This window comes from Pteropus alecto, unplaced genomic scaffold (assembly GCF_000325575.1).
Source record: "Pteropus alecto unplaced genomic scaffold, ASM32557v1 scaffold23, whole genome shotgun sequence".
NCBI classification, from domain to species: Eukaryota; Metazoa; Chordata; class Mammalia; order Chiroptera; family Pteropodidae; genus Pteropus; species Pteropus alecto.
The window spans coordinates 5,683,795-5,693,976 of NW_006435837.1; the positions used below are offsets into that span (position 1 = coordinate 5,683,795).

The following is a 10,182-nucleotide window of genomic DNA, read 5'->3' on the forward strand; positions in this document are numbered from 1 at the left end:
TCACTTCTTATCACTCCAAAGTAAACTGGGAACTAAAATAAGTTGTATGAAGTTCCCTGACCCCAAAGCTTAAATCCTGGCCATTTATGGTACAATTTGTGTTGCTGGTGAGTGCTAGTCCCTCAACCTGACACCATGTGGTTACTTAACTAGTGAGAGAGTACCATGGTGAGGGACAGTCACTGAACAGGCAGATAAAATATCTCTTTCAACAAATGGTGCTGGGACAACTGGATATCCATATGCAAAAGAATGAAGTTGGAGCCATTCCTCATACTATTCACAAAAATAAACTCAAAATTGACCATAGACTTCAATCTAAGACCTAAAACTTTTAGAAGCAAACAAAAGAACAAATCTTCATGAACTTGGGTTAGGCAATGGTTTCCTATATATGACACCAAAAGCACAAGTGACAAAAGAAAAAATTAAATTGGACTTCATCAAATTAAAAAAATTTTTTTTGCTATAAGTGATACCATCAAGAAAATGAAAAGACAACCTGCATAAAGGAAGAAAATAACTGCAAATCATATATCTGATAAAGGACTTGTATCCAGAATATGTAAAGAACTCGTAACTCGAAAATAAATAATCCAAGTAAAAATGGGCAAAGAATCTGAATAGACATTTCTCCAAAGAAGATTTACAAATGGCCAATAAGCTCATGAAAAGATGCTCATTAGTCATTAGGAAAATGTAAATCAAAAACACAGTGAGATACCACTTCGCACACACTAGGATAGCTATAATTTTAAAAACCAGGTAATAACAAGTGTTGACAAGGAAGAGGAGAAATTAGAACTCTCACACATTACTGGCAGGATTGTAAAATGCTGCAGCCACTGTGGAAAACAGTTTGGCAGGTCCTCAAACTGTAAAACATAGACTTAGCTTATGATCCAGCAATTCCACTCCTAGGTATATATACCCAAGACAAATGAAAACCTAAGTCCATGAAAAAACTTGCACACACAGAGTATAGCAGTATTATTATTAATAACTGAAAAGTAGAAACCCGAACGGCCATCTGGATGAATGGATGAATAAAATGTGGTCCATCCATACAACGAAACATTATTTAGCAATGAAAAAGAACTAAGTTCTGATTCACACTATAACATGGATGAACCATGAAAATATTATGCTAAATGAAAGAAGCCAGTCACAAAAGACCACATATATGATTCCATTTACATGAAATTGCTAGAACAGAAAAATCTATAAAGACAGAAGGTAGATTAGCAGTTGCCTGGAGCTTGGGTGAGGGGAGGAATGGAAAGTGACTGCTAATGGACATGGAATTTGTTTTTGGGGTGATGAAAATGTTTGAAACTGAGACCATGGCGATTGATGGTTGCACGACTTTGTGAATATACTAAAAAGCAATGAATTGTATGCTTAAAGGAGTGAATTATATGCTCTGTGACTCATATATTCATAAAGCTGTTTAAAAAATAGATGAAGAAAATGAAAAAAATCTGTGCGTGAACTCCACCAGCTGCCCTGCCGATTCATTTTGGAGGATACTGTAGCCACCACTAACTAACGCATATTAATGTGAAGCAGAGATTAAAGTGGAAAGCTTGAGTAGAACATGAAGAGTTTAGCCATCTTTGTCCCTGACAGACATTCATCCCCTAAGCATGGGGGTGGCTGGAAGACAGTCAAAGCTCTCAGTGACCATTAAGGACAAAAATGTACTTCCTTTATGCACTGACAGCATTAGAGAACTGTCCATTGAGAAAAATGAAAACCATAACCAGCCTCTGGAGAAGAGTGCTGCATAGATCCAGAATGGGGCTTTGGCTTCAAAGGCGAGTTGCGCCCACAGAACCTGTTGCTTTTCTTTCCATCACAGTGTAAGCGGTATGGAGATCTACAAGGCCTCTAGAGCAGTGTCGTGACATATCTTGAGCATATACATTAGTGACCACTCGGGCTCACTTGAAGTCATGCACAGCAGGTTTTTGCCTTTAAAATCTTGCTCAATTTCATGGTAAGGAAACTGAGGCAAGTGACAGCTCTCCTTAAAGCCAAAGCCTTCTAGAGAAAGATGGCTTGTCCAGAGCATTGTTCTCTCAGTCCCTGGCCACGTGCACAGGGGCCCCTGCCCTCTCTCCAATGTCTGTTTACAGCTGGTTAGACAGATATGTTGCACGCTCTGCAGGTGACCATTCTCTGCTGAGATGATTGACAACAGAAACTCTTCATGGGGATTAAAAGTATCATTGGGATGTAGAGTACAGCACAGAGAATAGGCAATAACATCGTAATAACAATGTACGATGACCGATAGGTACTACACTTTTCGCGGTGATCACCTTGTAAGGAATATAAATGTTGAATCACTATGTTGTACACCTGAAACTAATACTGTATGTCAATTATAATTAAAAATTAATTTAAAAAACTTTTTAATCACATGCCACATCTACTGAAAGTTGAGTCTGAGGGTCGTGAAGCTAACCAGCTGCCCCAGGGGAACACGAAGTAAGACAGGCAAAGAAGGAAAACTGCCATTTGTATTACTGTCTTCCTCCCAGGAAAATGTAGGCCAGCACAAGGAAGAGGAATAGGAAGCAGAGGAAGAGGATGGAGGGGAAAAAAAAGGAAATCAAACCAAACCGAAACACATCACAGCCTTGTCCTTGTCTTTGCTTGTCCCTTGGGTCAGGATAAGTCTTGTAGCTTAGAAAACCTATTTCTATGTGACTGGGAAACTGTAATCCTATCACAGAGATGAGTAAGTTAAGAAAACAACCATAAAATCACAAGTTTTTATGGGTGTGAGTGTAAATGTAAACATATCTCCACTTATATACATACAGAGATTTGAAACAGTCTCCAACCCTGCTCACACTTGTCTGTCCTACTTACTTCTGAACTGTTGGATGGGGCTTCATGGTTGTTACAGAAGCTGGCCCACCAATGGTGGTAGAAGGCTCTTGGTTTTCTGTAGCTTGATTTTCAGGTCGTAATTTCCTACGGATGGGCTTTGATGGGGGCTGAGAATATGTTATGTCCTGCAGATTAAGAAAAAAAACAAAAACAGAAAGTTAAAAAGTTAAATGCTCCCCAACTCATGCCAATGCCGTATGTTTCTCTCAGGCCATTCCCCAGGTCAGGCTTGGGCTGTGTCCCAACTCCACACGTGAGGATATGTGGCTGATTCGTGGCTCGGTAAGAATGGGAGGGACACAGACATCAGATTCCAATGGCCTTTCTTCTTTTTTTCATGCTTGCAGCATACTACCTCTTTTTGTCACCTGGAAGGACACAGGAATCAGAGTCTAATTGCTTACCCTTCTTCCTTTCTTTTCTTTTTAAAATGCTGTGTGCGCCTCACACCATGGAGCCTTTTCTAACTGAAGACAAAATTCGCTCTTGCCTCATTTTGGGGCTTTTTGAATTAGTTATAAGTTCTCTAACAGTCTTAGTCATAATGCTCAGCATTCTCCTCCCCCCAATTCCTACATGAAGACAAGCTCAAGGGTCACAGTGTCTTCTGGAAGGAGACAGCTGGCCTCCTTGAAGGAGACAGAGGCCCCTGCCTCATCTGTTTTCCCAAGCCCAGGGCCTGCTCTCTGTCATGAGAGAAGGGCCTCAGAAAATGGGGAAGGACAAGAAGAGGGTGAGAAGATGAGAGGACAGGACAGTGAGTGAGTGGTGCATACTGAGTAAATGACTCAGTGACACAGGTGGGCTGAGGTGAAGATGCTGGGATGCAGAGGAGACCACAGCACAAAGACATAGGTAGGGGTACTACCACACCCCCAAGAGGTGCTCCTAGAAGATTAGCAGTGTGCCAGATTCTGCTAAAGACATCTGCCCTTCTCCATCGCACTCTTTGATCTTGACAAAAGCAAGGTCGCCATATTTAGTTGGGAGGTTGAAGAGGGAAGTACGTACAGACTGTCAGCAACATCAAGGTCCAGCCCAGGAACCATCAGGACCCATCTCCACAAAGAACCCAAATTCTAGAAAATCTGGGTCATTAACATTTATGTCAGGACATGAAAACCTTAAAACAGTAGATGCGCTAACAGAGGCAAAAAGCCCAGGGGCGGGCTCGTGATGCCGTGATTGTGGCACCCTCGTGCTGGCCATACCTTCTTTGTTGGACTACTCTCTGCAGCTTGTGACGGGGCTCTGTTCAGCTGCGGATGTAACTCAGCCTCAGATGCTTGTTCAGACTGCAGCAAAAGATCAGAGAGAGGATAAAAATGCAAAACGATAACCACCCAAAAACATAATGAAGAACATGTAGGAAAATAGTCACTACAGGGAAACCTGACTTAGACCAAGTTGCAGCCAAGCATGAGCAGGTCTGCTGATCCTTGAGAAAGCCTTCCATAGACCCTGATCCTCCCGGCATTGTTCAACTTTAAGAAAAGGAGTCAGGTGATGTCATCTATAAGTGGATATACATATTGCTAAAAACTAACGCTTCGTAAGCTCAAACTAAAAACAACAAGGTTTACTGGAGAAGCAGGGTTGGGAAAGAAATTAAAAATTTAACCCCAAGCACTAACAAAAACAATAATCATACCAAAAATCACTGAATTAAAAAATACATATTAAATTCCTAGTAAAGAAACACTCCAGTAGACATGACTCTTCACCTTAAATAAGGTGGGGGGTTAAGCATGATGGAAAGGGTGAATGGGGGGTCGCAGCTGCTGAGTGAACATTCACAAAGACAGGCGAGGACCGCCCCCGAGGCCCTTCCACACAGAGCAGGCGCCAAACAGCCCAGCGCAAGACTCAGGAAGACAGGGTGCCAGGCCTCCCCGTACTCCTAGAAGTGGCTACATTCAGCTGTGCTACAGTACTCTGCTATCAACCAGTGATACAAAACATTAACATGCTTTGTGAACCAACGCGATTTCCATGTGATACCGACATCGGTCCTCTATTTACCCACAAATGAATCTGCATTATAGAAACACACATAATACAAGAACCAGACTGACCCGGCCATCTCTAACCTCTTGTGAATGTGGCCTTTCTTCCTGACTCTGCTGAAAAGGCTTTTCCCCAAGGGAACTACTGCTCTCCCACTTAGCAGATTCTAGCTGGCTCTCCTAGTCTTCTCTAGACCTTCTGCCCAACACAGTGCCCTTGCCTACCTTTTAAAACTCTGACCCCTGGCATCAGATGAGCTATGCAGTCTCCTGCTTATGATTCTTTCCTGTTGACTCCTCTTAACCCTCAGATGTACGATTCCTCAAGGTTCTGTCTTCAGTTCCCCTGACCCATTTTTCCCTCCCTGCTTATTCTCTCCCAGAGTAATCCCATCTGCTCCTAAATTTTCACTGCCCTGGCTAGAAACCTCGGTTCCCAACCAACTCCCCACCTGCTGTGCAGGCACTCAACATGCCTGATTTCTCCTTACAACTTTTTCTCAGTGCCTTCTCCTTTCCATTAAGGATAATTGCATCTGCATCATCATCAATCATCATCATCATCATCATCATCATATACTATGAAACACAGAACACTGTGTGTCACACATCGCCCTAGGCGTTTTTGCGTGGAATACTGCATTTCATTATCACAGCCTAGAAAGTAATTACTGTCCCCATCTTATCAGTGAAAAAATTGAGGATCAAGAAGTAAAGGAACCCACCCTAAGATCACACAAATAGCAGGGTCTGAACTCAGGCCTCAGGTCTGAAAGCATTGTGACCACTATGCTCTACAGTCTCAAGTACTCTTGGGCCAAAAATATTTGACCAGCTACTGCAGGCATGCCCTATGCCTGCACTGGTATTAATCAAGGATGAACAAGCCCCAGGCCTTGCTTACAAGGACCCTGAAGTCTAGTGGGAGAGGCAGAGAAATGATCGGGCAACTATGCTTCAGTGCAATTAAGACAATGGTGGGGATGTGTGGGGGCTCCAGGAACACCCAGGCTTGCGGGTCAGCAAAGACTCAGGAGGTAATATCCCACCTGAGACCTGAGTGATAAGCAAGGTGCAGCTGACCACAGGGGCACTGCATGGGGATGCTGAAAAAGAAGGCTCGAAGGGCCTCCTATGCTCTGACACCCAGAATGTCAGTCTGGGATACCACAAGAACACGGAGGCCAACACCCAGGATGGGAAGCAAGGGAGAAGGATGTGTGAGGGGGAGCTCACTTTTTTGGCATATGGGAAACATCTCAGTGAAGCCATCCAGGAGCCATTCGCTGTCGGGAGTCTGGGTGACACAGACCCATCTCCCTGGGGGTTCTGACAAATGGTGTCTTACTTCAAGATGTGCCAGCCTAGTGTCATTTTTATTAATGGCCAAGAGCCCAATAAACCCCCAAATGCAAGGCTTCCCATGAACTGTGGTAAAGAATTGCAACTTGGACCCAAGGCCCCTTCTTTCCTTCCACACAATTATCTATTGCTTGGAACACCTGTGTTCTGACCCCAAGTTTAAATGGCAGCCCCTTGCAGGGACCATAGGTGTGCATCGCATGACCCACTAGTCAGGCAGAGAGAAAAGTGATAGTCGCCCTGCCTTTCAATAGGTCGCCTCCCCTCTATCGTCAGGCAGATAGAATCATTTGCCTTAATGCTCCCTTTCCTGGGGAGATGAGTAAAGTCTTCTTGTGGAAATATTAAGAGAGAAGATAAATTGGGTCCTCTTTTCAACAAAAATGAGGATCCAGAGCACAGCAAAAGTAGGAGAGGGCCTTTGTCATTGCCTTCACTTTCTCTTAAACTTATCTGTAAAAACACAAACAACAATAAGCTGAGGGTTGAGAAGGAGAAGGAAGCAGAGTGAGACATATCTAAATTTTTTTTCGTTTATAAATTTACCTTCCTGAAACAGCATCCAAGGGCCTGGGTTTTCTAGCTCTATGACTAGTAGCAAACAACTCCTTATTGTTATGTCAGGCTGGATGTAAACATCAATCTCCTTACAAAGAAACTCAAGACCTCCCCACCACCTTTCTACTGCTCCACGACTGATTCTAAATGGGTTGGTTAGTTGAATGTTCAGAGGAGTGAATCTTGTGAGGGGTCTGGAATGTAGGAATCAGGAAGGTCCTGGAAAGGCAGAACCTCACTGGAGCCAGAAATTATCCCAGGAAGAGAAATGGGGAAAGAAAACTAGCTATGTGGTTTAAAAAAAAAATGAGATTTAGACATGCAAAAGCCTTTCTTCCCAATAAACAATTTCACTTTCCTTCATGAAAATGGTATGAGGCTTACATTAGATTCAGCAGCCGGAAAGCAGAACAAACCAGGGCGATTTCTTTGCTTTTCTTCAGACTCTTCTAAGTTAACGATGTGGGGAGGATGATAACCCATAAAAGCAGGGGGGCCTCGGAGGCTCCCTTTTGCCTCTATGTATTAGAGAAGGGCGGGGGAACAACTCTGCTATCAATATGGACAATATTCCCTCATCCAAAAGTTTGGGTTGTCTGAACGGAAATCCAAGGCCTGAATCTTGTGAAAGAAACAAATGTTTAGACTACAATATTGCAAATGGCACTCCCTCCCTCATGGCTCCATGTGTAACATGTACCCAGGCAGGATGTGGCAAGCCAGAAAAAATGTACTTTTAGCCAAGAGCTCATTGAAACTCGAGCTAAAGTTCCTTTAAAAATATGTATCTCATATTTTAATATTAATACTCTACCTACAAAGGAGAAATATATTTTCATGCTAATTTTGTAACAAAAAGTCTGAATAGGTCACGTGAACTTGGAAGGTGCTGCCACCCAGGATGGAGGAGGCTGCTCTGGGGCTTTGCCTATTCCCATGGTTGATGGGACCACGTGGCTCCTAATCAGCTGGCTCCCCAGAAATGGATGTAGGCCCTGGGAGGCTAGCATTTTGATTCTCTGCCAGAAGAATTTATTCAGTTATTCAATTATACAGACATCTATTTCATTCATTTGATGCGTCATTTTCCAAGAATCCTCATCTCAGGTTCTGCTTCTAGGGAACAGGACAGAGACACCAGGCAAAGTGAGGAGTAAAGCACTTTAGGATGCTCCTCCTTGGTCTCTCTCTCAGATCGCTTGTTCTGGGGGAAGCCAGCTGCCACACCATGAGGACACTCAAGCAGTCCTACCAAGGAGCCCATGGACAAAGGAAGGGAGGCCTCCTGCCAATGGCCATGTGGGGAAAACATCTTAGAAGTGGACCCTCCAGCCCCAGTTGAGCCTTTAGATGACTATAGCCCTGACCGACATCTTGACTGCAGCCGAACAAAAGACCCTGAGCCGGAACCACCCAGATTAGTTAGTTGTTCTTGAATCTCGAACCCACAGAAACTATGAGATAACAAATGTTAATTATTTTAGGTCTCTAAAAAAACCACTCTAGTATGTCTGGAATTTGGGGTCTAGTAGGGTGGAATAAGTGAAGAATGGGAGAGCTGAGGCTGGAGAAGGGCAATGGAATGGATCATACATGATCCTACAGATCATCGCCCTGGGTCGTGTGTTAGCCACTCAGCACTGTTTCTTGCTTCTATGCTCTTTCCTACACTGCATGGGGTAGAAGCCTGGGAACTACATTTATAGAATCTCCTTTCAACAGAGTTCCTTGTTGCCACTGAGAGTCACGCACATGAAACCGAGGTGAAAGAAAAGCCATGTTATTCCTCCTCTGGCAGCTGTGGGCAGAAAAGCATGGGTTTCAGCAGTCAGAAGGTCTTGTAGTGGCCTCAGCATTTCCCCGCAAATCACTGCTTATGTGCTGCAGATAGCCTGAGCATCTTCAGCTGTTTCCTTCAGTTCTTGAAATGCCTTAACTCTCAGAAAATTGCAGCAAACCTGATAGTGGTGGCCTTCCCTCATCTTCTTTCCTCTAGCACATCTAATTCTTTTTGTTTAAGTACCAAATCTCTTGAATGAAATCTCTTACAGTGTGAAATACCTAGAGCAATTTCTGTTTTCCTGACTATACACTGGCAGACACATGCCTGTTCAGGATTTCAAACTTAGCCTGAGGGCCACAGGGCACCCTGAAGAATTTTAAGTAGGGAAGTGATCTGACAAGATTTGTATTTTAGATAGATTAGTCTGGATCCAGTGAGTAAAATGGAATGGAAGCAACCCGCACTGGGGGAAGGGAACTCAATTAAAAGACTAAAGACTAAAACAAGAGAAGAGATGATGGTCTTTTAAATCAGTCTGGTGGGAGTGGGGATAGGCAGATTTGAGAGCTATTTGGATTGGAGACTGTATACATCCCTGGAGATTGGTGGAATGTGGTAAGTGAATTAAAAGAACAATGGCCCATGGAATCTAGGTTTTGATCTTAGACAATGGGTAAATGATTGAGAGAAAATAGTTTAAAGTGAGAGGAAAGAAATGTGGCAGCATAGTCGCTGAGTAAAATTCAAGCAGATTCATCACAAAGCAGTGCTACAACCACCCATCAAATAAGGGGTCCAGGTAACATCAGTTCCATGGGTTCTCTAGAGCAGGGATTGGTGAACTTTTTCTGTAAGGGGCCAGATAATAAATATTTTCAATTGTCCAGGCCATTCGATCTCTTGGTCTCCAGGTCTTCATGTGCAACTCTGCAACCCTGCCGTTGAGTGCTAAAGCAGCACAGACAACACAATGAATGAGCATGGTTGTGCTCCGATAAACTTTATTTAGAAAAACAAATGGTGGGATAGATTTGGTGCATGGGTCATAATTTGCCGGCCCCTGGCCTAGAGGGGAAAAAGAATTATAAATACACTTAAGAAACACTACATAGTCTATCCTCCTCTTAGAAATTCATAGCACATAGCACGTCACATACTCTGAAATCCTGTGAGGTAAAGGAAGCCACTGTGCCTTTGCTTAACCCAGCAGTTTTCAAACTTATTTAGCTTCACCTCCCTCTCATGGAACTCCTATTAACATTCGGCAGAACTAACGTTCTGTGGAATACACTTCGGGAAACAATGAACTATGGATTGGATTTAGAGGAACAAAGGAAAAATACTCCATTTGACTTAATTGCCAAATGCCATGTTCCACACCCAGTCCTTCGAGAGGCGCATTCTCCACAGTGGTTGGCAGATCCGACTCCAGGGGCCTCTGCTATACACCCCTCCCCCTCTCACCTTGGCCAAGACCATAAAGCAGGGTGAGGATGGCGTTTCTGCCTGCCAAAAAAAAGGGCTCTCTTCCCTCCTCCTCACTCCTTTCTTCCCTCTCTCCCTCCTCCCTCT

The 10,182-nt window shown here is 43.6% G+C and overlaps 1 protein-coding gene across 1 annotated transcript in view; it reads right to left on the reverse strand.

Moving 5' to 3' along the window:
* The window catches only part of REPS2 (RALBP1 associated Eps domain containing 2), a 133,669-nt gene that overhangs the window by 18,937 nt on the left and 104,550 nt on the right, over positions 1-10,182 (reverse strand). Inside the window, exons 15-16 of the mRNA XM_025046608.1 lie at positions 4,113-4,196; positions 2,881-3,026 (exon numbers count right to left, since the gene is read on the reverse strand). Coding sequence (XP_024902376.1) covers positions 2,881-3,026; positions 4,113-4,196 — 230 coding nt within the window. The remainder of the gene's footprint in view (positions 1-2,880; positions 3,027-4,112; positions 4,197-10,182) is intronic.